This window comes from Rhincodon typus, chromosome 8 (assembly GCF_021869965.1).
Source record: "Rhincodon typus isolate 14 chromosome 8, sRhiTyp1.1, whole genome shotgun sequence".
Taxonomy (NCBI): Eukaryota; Metazoa; Chordata; class Chondrichthyes; order Orectolobiformes; family Rhincodontidae; genus Rhincodon; species Rhincodon typus.
This window is the reverse complement of record NC_063339.1, coordinates 42,467-53,425: the sequence shown is the minus strand read 5'-3', so window position 1 is coordinate 53,425 and position 10,959 is coordinate 42,467. Positions and strand designations below refer to the sequence as shown.

Genomic DNA, 10,959 nt, shown 5'->3' with positions numbered 1-10,959 from the left:
AACCATTTCAACTCCCCCCTCCCATTCCTCAGACGACATGTCCATCCTGGGCCTCCTGCAGTGCCACAACGATGCCACCCGAAGGTTGCAGGAACAGCAACTCATATTCCGCTTGGGAACCCTGCAGCCCAATGGTATCAATGTGGATTTCACAAGTTTCAAAATCTCCCCTCCCTCCACCGCATCCCAAAACCAGTCCAGCTCGTCCCTGCCTCCCTAACCTGTTCTTCCTCCCACCTATCCCCTCCTCCGACCTCAAGCCGCACCTCCATCTCCTACCGCCCAACCTCATCCCGCCCCCTTGACCTGTCTGTCCTCCCTGGACTGACCCTTCCTAACTCCCTACCTACACTCACCTTTACTGGCTCCAACCCCGCCTCTTCGACCTGTTTGTTTCCTCTCCACCTATCCTCTCCTCTATCCCTCTTCTATCCGCCTCCCACTCTCTCCCTATTTATTTCAAAACCCCCTTCCCCTCCCCCTTTTCTGATGAAGGGTCTAGGCCCGAAACGTCAGCCTCTCTGCTCCTATGATGCTGCTTGGCCTGCTGTGTTCATCCAGCCCTGCACCTTGTTGTCTCGGATTCTCCAGCATCTGCAGTTCCTGCTATCTCTGAGTGAATTTATGCTGTAGCTTTATAAGGCTGTGATTAGGCCTTGAGCTTAAGCATTGTACCCAGTTCTGGTCACTCCACTTTAGAAAGGATGCGAAGAAATTTCAGTGGTTGCTTTCCAGAATGGTTCCAAGTTTGAGGGATTCCAGTTACGATATTAGGTTTGATAAGTGGATTCAAGTCTAATGGCCATTTTTGAATGTGACTTATTCAGAAGCAAGGTTATTACCCATGCGTACGAGGAGAGAAGTGTGAAGTAATGCATTTCAGTGGAAGAAACACAAACGCATAACACAAGCTCAATGATATAACTTTGAGGAGATTACAGAAGCAGAGGGACGTTGGGGTTCACATGCATGATTATCTGGAGGTGGTCAGGCAAGTTGAGAGTTTAGAAGGCTAATAGGATCCTTGGGCATATGAGTAGAACCATAGAGTATGAAAGCAAGGAAGTGATGCTACACCTCTACAAATCATTGATCAAACCAATTTGGACTACAGTGTTCAGCCCTAGGCGATAAGATACAGGAACAGAATTAAGCCATTTGGCCCACCGAGTCTGTTCCACCATTCAGTCATAGCTGAAGTATTTCTCAACCCCTTTCTCCTGCCTTCACCCCATAACATTTGAACCCCTCACTAATTCAGAACCTATCTTTGTCTTAGATACGTTCACTAACTAGGTTTCCATAGCTTTCAGGGGCAATGAATTCCACAGATTAAGCACCCTATGGCTGAAGAAATTCCTCCTCATTTCAGTTCTATCTAAAAGGTCATGCCTTTGATCTAAGGCTGTGACTGCTGTCCTACTAGTGCAAACATCTTCTCCAAGTCCACTCTGCCCATGCCCCTCTGTATTCTGTAATTTTGAATCAGATTCCTCCTTATCCTACTAAACTCCATCCAGTACAGACCCAGAGACCTTAAATGCCCCTCATATGATGATCCCTTCATCTCCAGAATCATTCTTGTAACCTCCTGTAGACTCCAATGCCAGCACATTGTTCTTCAGATGCAGGCCACTCACAGGTTTCCAAACACAGTCTGACCAGGGCCTTGTACAGCCTCAGCAGTCCATCTCTGCTCTTGTCGTGGAGTCTTACAGCACAGAAACAGACCCTTCAGTCCAGCCAGTCCATGCCAAACATAATCCCAAACTAAACTAGTCCCACCTGCCTGCTCCTGGCCCATATCCCTCCAAACCTTTCCTATTTATGTATCTATGCAAATACCTTTTAAATGTTGTAATTGTACCCACATCAATCACTTCATCCTGAAGTTATTCCACACGCGAACCACGCTCTGAATAAAATATTTGCCTCTCGTGTCTTTTTTGAAACTCTTTCCTCTCACCTTATAATATGCCCCCTAGTCTTGAAATCTTCCATCCTAGGGAAAAGACAACTAACATGAACTCTGTTTATATTTCTCATTATTTTGTAAACTTCAATCAGGTTGCCTGTCAACCTCCTACACTCCAGTGAAATAAAGTCCCAGCCTATCCAGCCTTTCTTTATAACTCAAACCTTCCATACCCATAAGCATCCTTTAAATGAATGCTAATATTGCATTTGTGTCCCGAACTGCCAACAGAACCTGCTTGTTAACCTTAAGAGAATCCTGAACTAGACCTCCCTTGTCTCTATGTGCTTCAGATTTCTGAAGCCTTTTTCCATTTAGAAAGTACTTTGTACCTCTATTCTTGCTGCCTCTGTGCATAACCTCCCACTTTCCAACATTGAATGTTTTCAAGGAGAAGGTAGGTATAGTTCACAGGGCTAAAAGGATCAAAGGATACAAGGAGAAAGCAGGAACAGGGTACTGGGTTGGATGAGGAACCATGATCATAATGAATGGCACAGCCAGCTTGAAGGGCTGAATGGCCTACTCCTCCCATTTTCTGTGTATCTATGTAATGTTATTCACGCATATGCAGTCTTACAGATTTCTTGACTAATCCCAGAGATCTTGCTGTACTCTTATGTGTTCAAAGGCAATCAATTAGCATCACCACTTGTTCACCCTTAACCATATCTTTTCTTTTTGGGTGAAAAATGGTTTATGAATCACATTTTCCTAAGAGTACTGTATTTAAGAACATAAGCACATAAGAACTAGGAGCAGGAATAGGCCATCTGGCCCCTCGAGCCTGCCCCGCCATTTAATAAGATCATGGCTGATCTTTTTGAGACTCAGCTCCACTTACCCGGCCACTCACCATAACCCTTAATTCCTTTACTGTTCAAAAATTTATCTAGCCTTGCCTTAAAAACATTCAGCGAGGTAGTTTCAACCGCTTCACTGGGTAGGGAATTCCACAGATTCACAACCCTTTGGGTGAAGAAGTTCCTCCTGACCTCAATCCTACATCTGCTTCCCTTTATTTTGAGGCGATGCCCTCTAGTCCTAGTTTCACCTGCTAGCGGAAACAACCTCCCTGCCTCCACCTTCTGTATTCCCTTCATAATCTTATATGTTTCTATAAGATCTCCCCTCATTCTTCTGAATTCCAATGAGTATAATGTCAGCCTACTCAGTCTCTCCTCATAATTCAACCCTCTCAACTCTGGAATCAACCGAGTGAATCTCCTGTGCACCCCCTCCAGTGCTAGTATATGTCTTCTCAAGTAAGGAGACCAAAACTGCACACAATACTCCAGATGTGGCCTCACCAGGACCCTATACAGCTGCAGCATAGCCTCAGAGATGGCAGGAACTGCAGATGCTGGACAATCTGAGATAACAAGGTGTAGAGCTGGATGAATACAGCAGGGCAAGCAGCATCAGAGGAGCAGGAAGGCTGATGCTTCGGGCGGGTCTAGGTTTTTTTTTCTGAAGAAGGGTCTAGGCCCGAAACGTCAGCCTTCCTGCTCCTCTGATGCTGCTTGGCCTGCTGTGTTCATCCAGCTCTACACCTTGTTATCTGCAGCATAGCCTCCCTGTTTTTAAACTCCATCCCTCTAGCAATGGCAGACAAAATTCCATTTGCCTTTTTAATTACCTGTAACACCTGCAATCCTACTTTTAGCGATTCATGCACAAGGACACCCAAGTCCCTCTGCACAGCAGCGTGCTGCAATTTTTTACCATTTAAAACATAGTCCATTTTCCTGTTATTCCTACCAAAATGGATGACCTCACACTTATCAACGTTGTACTCCATCTGCCAGACCTTTGCCCACTCACTTAGACTATCTATATCCCTCTGCAGACTTTGTGTCTTCTGCACACTTTGCTCTACCACTCACCTCAGTGTCATCTGCAAATTTTGACACACCACACTTAGTCCCCAACTCCAAATCATCTATTTATTTGCCCTTCTGGGCTCTGGTCTTCATCAGGTAGAATTCCAGCTCCTCTCCTTTGAGGATGTAACCATCAGCTCTGCCACACTGTCCAGGTCTTGAAGTTATGTAACCAAGCAGTTTTCTCTGTTGGAATTGTTCTTCAAACAGCAGGCTGATTTTTGCATTCTTTCTGTGTGCACCATATTTATTCTGAATTTTCTTTGACCTTGTTTAAATTTTTTTGAAATACTGCTTTCAATTCTGTTCTCCCTGCAATAGGAAGGATGTTGTGAAATTCAAAAGGGTTCAGAAAGGATTTACAAGGATGTTGTCAGTGTTGGAGAGTTTGAACTATAAGGGAGAAGCTGAATAGGCTGGGGCTATTTTCCCTGGACAGTTGGAGGCTGAGGGGTGACCTTATAGAGGTTTATAAAATCATGACTGGCATGGATCGGCTAAAAATAAAAGGTATTTTCCCTGGGGTTGGGGAGTCCACAACTAGAGGGCATAGTTTGAAGGTGAGAGGGGAAAGATTTAAAAGGTTCCTAAGGGGCAACTTTTTCGCACAGAGGGTAACGTGTGTATGGAAGGAGCTGCCAGAGGAAGTGGTGGAGGTTAGTACAATTACAACATTTAAAAGCCATCTGGATGAGTGTATGAATAGGAAGGATTTAGAAAGATATGGGTCAAATGCTGGCAGATGGGACTAGATTAATTTCGGATACCTGGTCGGCACGGATGAGTTGGACCAAAGGGGCTGTTTCTGTGCTGTACAGCTGTATGGCTCTATGACTAATTTCTTCCTCTTTAGGGGTCAGCTTGGCACCTCTGGCTGAGGGGAAGTGCAAAGTGAGACTCATACTACTGCCTGAAGGGAGTACTGTTGATTAGAACTATGCAGTTTTAAACTCTTGTTTTTGTCCTAACCAGTTTGTTGTTAGAGGCATTGTACATCAGATCAATGGTCCTTATTTCCTTGTACAACATTGAGAACCCCAGGAAAGTTTTCAGCATCCAACCTCAGTGCCCGGTACTTTTTATTGCTGCCTTGGGGTCTCACTGTGTGAAAATGGCATGGACCAGTCTTGGTATTTTCAGGAACGTGACAAAGCTCTCACTAAGTTCATATTTTCCTTTTTATGATATGGCTTCCTTTTGCCTCTGGTCTTGTAACACTTCTGCCACTGGCTCTGGGAAATGCCCATTTCCAGGCGCTGAGAGGAAATCATCAACAAAGTTGGAGATGATGGGCTTGTTCTCTTTGAAACAAAGTAGTTCGAGGGAAGGTTTGATAGAGGTAATCAAGACAGTGACAAATTATGTGAATGTAAAGTAAAGCTGTTCCCATTAGGTGATGGTACAAAGATGAGGGAACACAATTAAGGCTTTGGATAAGCAATACAGGAAGAATATGTGGAAGTTCTTGTTTTAAAAGTTGAGTAAGATAAGGATCTGAAACTTGCCTGAGAGAGTGGTGGAAGCAGAGATGGTGAATGATTTCAGTATAAAATGGGGTGAACATTAGGGTATTTCTATTTTCCAAAATTGGGTGTTCATGTATTCTATGTTTTCTATGTTTCTGTTAGAGGGAAATAAGCTTGCAGGGGAAAATGGGACTGATTGGATTGCTCAACAGAGCACTAGCTTGGATGCAATGGACAGAATGGCCTCCTCTTTTCCTGTTAGTATTCAATAATAAGCTCAAATCAATTCCCTTTCATTGCCAACACATCAGCCACGTATTCGCCTAGCCAGCACATCCCTGCATACTATGGACAACTTAGCATGGCCAATCCACTTAATCTGCACATCTTGGACTGTGGGAGGAAACTGGGGCAACCGGAGGAAACCCAGACACAGGGAGAATGTGCAAACTCCACACAGACAATCATCTGAGGATGCAACTGAACCAAGGTCCCTGGTGCAGTGAGGCAGCAGTGCTAACCACTGAGTCACCGGAATGTTGTTCGCATTTTCCTGTCTACTAATCCCTCATGATTCTCCTTGCTCAGATTCCATTTGAAACATGAGGATTTTAATGTGTTTGAAAGCGTTAGTCTCTGTCCTCCTGATTCAGTTTTTTCAAAATTTGTTTTGGATCTCCTTTTCACATACCTTTCCTCATCTCAAGAAAAATTTCTTTTTTTATTACATGTTTTGTGCCACTGAAACACCATTGGACCTGCTTCCCATCCCTTTATTAACATTTTAAGTGCCACCAGAAAGCAATCCCAACATTGCATTGAATTTGAGGAAGGGTGAATCATAATTTTATAATCTTTTTTAAACATGTGCTGGACTTTTGCAGAAAGATTTGCATTCATGTGGCATCTTTAATAATGTCAGGATGTTCCAAAGTGCTGTACTGCCATTTTTTAAAAATTCATTCACAGGATACAGGCATTTCTGTCTGGGCCAGCATTTATTGCTGATCCCTAATTGCCCAGAGGGCAGTTTAGAGTCAACCACATTGCTGTGTGGAAAATATGACAGCTAACTCTTAAAGGGCTCAACAGTATAGATGGAGGAAGGATATTTCCCTGTCTGTGGAGCCTTGAACCAGATGACACAGTCTCAGAATAAAAGTCAAGCCATTTAAGACTGAGATGAGGAGGGATTTCTTCACTCAGAGGATGGTGACATTTTGGAACTTTCTATCCCAGAAGGTTATGGAAGCTCAGTTGTTGAGCTGGTTTCAGGACAGAGATTGGTAGATTTCAAACTACGCGTGATGTCAAGGGATGGTATTGTGGCAGATAATCAGCTATGATCCAGCAAGAATGACCAAGCCTGCTTCTATGTGCACAGCAAGTTCCCAGTGAGTCTTAATTAGTGACCGATAAATTCAAGTGGCAAAGCTTATTTCAATAATAGTTCCATATTTTTCACATTTTAACTGGAAAAGTAATTTCTTTAATGGTTTGTGCTGCATTACAGTATTAAAATGATGTTAATGATAAATTCAAGTGTTTTTGTGCTTGACATTAACTGTGAAATGTAGTACAGTGCCTTCTAACTAGTTTCACTTTGTTTTTCAGCAGACGTCACGAGGGATCTGCCACTATTTGTCCCGTGCCTGTTGTGCAGCGCTCCCTCTCCAGCTGCTCCTGCTCCTTTTGCTGCTGCTTGCCTTTTTGCTGCCACTGATTGAGGAGCAGGACAGCTGCAGTGTGGTGAACAACTTTGCTCGCTCCTTCTACCTGACACTGAGATATCAGGGACCCCCTCCAACATAACCGAGCACTCTGAGCTAACTTTGCACACAGTTTTCTTTTAAACTGTGATGCAGAAAAGCACAGTTCATTTTGTTGTCCTATTAGCTGTACTCATGACAGTATTTACACTGTTTTATTTTGCTTCCTGACAGGCTCCGGTAGAAGTTGCTCCATTGTCTTAAAAGTATTGGTCTGGAAGCTGATTGTTTATGGCTCTGTAATTCTATCAATCCTGCTTGAGGGGAGGACTCCATAAAGACTGTTTGCCAGTATTTCCTTGCAAAATATTAGGCCTTTTCAAAAATAAATTATTTTATCTACAAAATAAAAGTAATTTATTTCAAAGGAACTTTTAACAATTTCCGATTTATTTCTGGCTGAAGTCCGAGGTTCCAGCCCCCATCTTGCACGGCTGGGCTGATCACTTTTAAATCTAATTGATGGAATTATGAGGGATGTAACTTCCGTGAATAGCTAAGATGAGATTTACTTATATTTTTCACCATCAATTTATCTTTCTGGCTGATGGAAATGATCAGTAATGCATCATTCTAATCTGTGCGTGAAGTAGTTTATAAATCTGTAATTCGGTCTTTTTTTTGTTTTTTGAAAAAGTATGTAACAGGAGTTCCATCAGAAATCTCAGTCCAGACTGTGCTGTTGACGTCTGATCATGAAAATTACCTGGGACTCAGGTTCAGTCGTGTAATAGAGGGGTGTGGTGGCATCAGAAACATCTTGCCTGTGGCAGTATATGAAAGAATACCACAGGTTGTTCTATTCTTGCTCTTTTCTTCAAATTGGTATTTTCCCTTTTCAAGTATTTATCCAATTCACTTCTTGAAAGTTACTGTTTAATCTGCTTCCACTATCTTTTCAGGCAGTGCATTCCAGGCCTTCATAACTCAAATTTAAAAAAGAACTTCTGTCTGTAGTCACACCCGACCATTGTTCTGACTGTTGCCTTAAATCTGTGTCCTCTAATTACTAATCCCTCTACACCTGGAAATATTTTTTTTTTTATTTACACTACCAAAACCACTTTATGATTTTGAGCACCTTCATTAGATCTTCCCTTTAACCTTTTGTGCAATAAGGAGAACAATCCCAGCTTCTGCAATCTCTACTCATAGCCGAAGTTCCTCAATCTGGGGTGCACTTAAGAAATCCTTGTCCATCCTGTCCAAGGTTTTGCTATTCACCTTGAAGCCCAGAATTGGACTCCTGGGACCTAAGCAATAATTTGTAAAGGTTGAATGTAACTTCTGTGCTTTTGTACTTTATACTTCTATGAATAAACCAAAGGACAGTATCTGTTTTCTCTTGCATTTCTCCAGCAATTTCTGTTTTATTTTTAGATCTCCAGCATCTGCTGTTCTTTGTTTTATTTTAATGTTCAACTTAACCTAATCCTGTTCACCAGTCACTCCTGTGCTCATTGATCTGAATGGACTCCCAGTCTACTCATTCGTTGTTTTCAGTATTCATCCTGGATTTCAGATTCTGATGGCCTTACTCCTCCTGAACTCCTGCAGTCTCCAATGCATCAGGATCTCGATAACCTTCCACTTTCAGTTTCCTGCATATGTCGAATTTTAATCACTTCACCATTGGCGGCCACTGAGCTGTTAACTGTCTGGGTGCAGAGCTGTGGAATTCCCTCCCTAAATGCATTTGCCTCTGTACTTGTCCATCTTCCTTCAAGACATTCCTTAAAATTTGGTTAAACCTTTAATTATATGCCTCCCCTGTCAAATTGTACATTAAATAAATACATAAGCCCTTATCATGCTCACTGATTTGTGTGTGTATATGCCCAGTATCTGAAATTGTATAATTCCATTTGTGTTGCATCTCCTCATTTTTGTTCCACAATGCTTCACTGAAAGCTTCTTTGCATTTAAATTGTATCTGCCACGTGTCTGCCCACTTTCACCAATCTATTTTTTGGAATCTGCTACTGTCTTCCTCGGTCATAATATATTTCCAAGTTTTGTCGTCTGCATTGAAATTCTAGTCCATGTGGCCAAGTCCAGGTTATTAGTATACAGCAAAAATACCATTCATATCCATGGCAATACTGCCCTTTTAATACAGGGGTTTTACAGTCTGATTCTGGGACCAACACAGTGCAAATGCAGATTTTATTTTGAGCCTTCATCTGAAATTCCTTGCTGACATTAAGCTTTGAAGACTAACACTGCACGCTTCTGATAAGCATGGTATCAAGCCTCTCACCTCTAAAAGATAAAGAAGTGGCAAATTTGAATCAGCATTTTTATTTTCAAATAATAACAATATTTAGTTGCCTAACTATTATTAATGTAAAGTGTTCTTACAAAGCTTAGACTAAGCAATCTTAAAAGAAACCTCTTCTGCTGTACTCTAATATAATATAAACAGTGTCTATAAACATGTATTTACTTCCTGTTCAAAATCCTGTTTGGTGTTTAACATTTTAACTTTGAAAATCCATGTAACGGTATGTAGAATGGAAATCCACACCCACCTCTAATGAAATACATAAGTCAACATTTCTGATGGAAACTCGCGTGAATATTTACAGCAAGGAGGGAAGGCAGTTACATAGTTATCATGTCAGTGGCCTAATATTCCAGAGGCCCAGGGTAATGTGGGAATATGGACATGGGTGCAAATCCCATTATGACAGAAGGTAAAAGGAATTCTGCTGGCCTCTCCTGGTCTGGCCAATAAGTAATTCCAGCCCCACAGCAATGTGAGATTGACAATTAACTGCTCTCTGAAATTACCAAGAGAGCTACTCAGTTCAAGGGTAATTAGGGATGGGCAACATCCCATGAACTGATGAGAAGGATCCATATGTGAACATTTGCTTTGATTTGTTGGGTACCAAAAAAGTCACTCAATAATTTTTACAGGTGTTACTACTTGTTCTGTTTTGAAAATCCAAAACTCAGTATTAATGCAATGTATTAAGTTAATTATTACATTTCACATTAACCTGTTTCAGTGTATCTATTGCATTTTTTGTGTTTTAATCTTTTAATAAAGTTTTTACTTGAAGTGTTTGTCCTTTGCCAAATGTCTTAATGTTATCAATGAATTGGTAACGAAAGGCAACGTCGTTTTAGCCAAGGTTGCAGGCAGCAGGAAATGAAGTGGCACAGTTAATAGTGTTGGTGGGAACAGACAGTTCCAAAATGACTGAGTGAGCCTGCAAAATGAACAGGTGGTGTTCAGTTTTGGATTGTGGTATGGCATCTTTATTAGACCTTAATATATTTTAAATAATAATTTATTATTACTTTTTAAATGATAAAAAGCTAGGATTGTACATAAGTAGAGGGATTTAAGAGACAGTGTAGAAATAACTCAATGTTGGTGAACTTGTGTGAAAGGTATTTAAAAAGTTTAATATGTTTTTATTTCTCAAAGACTGGAAATTATTATTGTACAGAATTCTAACTGGACTCCATCTGGAGTAACTTCAATGAGCTATGACTTCTACACAGCAGGAAGGTGTGCATATTCACCAAAATTATACGAGAGTTAAAAGGGTTAAGCTACTCTTACGTTTCCTTGCATATCGCAGATGAAGAGATAAACTGACTGAATGGTTTATGCTATAGGATTTGACAGGGTAGCGAGTAGGGGGAGCTGTGCATAACCTTGAAATTGAAGCAAGGAACTGTATGATCATAGAATCTCCACGGTGTGGAAACAGGCCATTCGGCCCAACAAGGTCACACCAACCCTCTGAAGAGCATCCCATCCGGACACATCTGCCTACCGTCTCCCTGTAGCCCGTATTTTCCATAGCCAATGCACCCCAACCTCTACATCCTGAACACTGGGCAATTTA

The 10,959-nt window shown here is 41.6% G+C and overlaps 1 protein-coding gene and 1 pseudogene across 2 annotated transcripts in view; one reads left to right on the top strand and one right to left on the bottom strand.

The window, feature by feature from the left end:
- syne3 (spectrin repeat containing, nuclear envelope family member 3) overlaps nt 1-10,165 on the top strand; it is a 91,477-nt gene extending 81,312 nt beyond the window's left edge. For both annotated transcript variants that reach the window (XM_048599781.1, XM_048599783.1), the window contains one exon: nt 6,942-10,165. In XM_048599781.1, the coding sequence (XP_048455738.1) occupies nt 6,942-7,136 (195 nt within the window). In that variant the 3' untranslated portion in view covers nt 7,137-10,165. The remainder of the gene's footprint in view (nt 1-6,941) is intronic.
- LOC109922565 lies at nt 3,922-5,105 on the bottom strand (annotated as a pseudogene).
- Nucleotides 10,166-10,959: the final 794 nt, after the last annotated feature.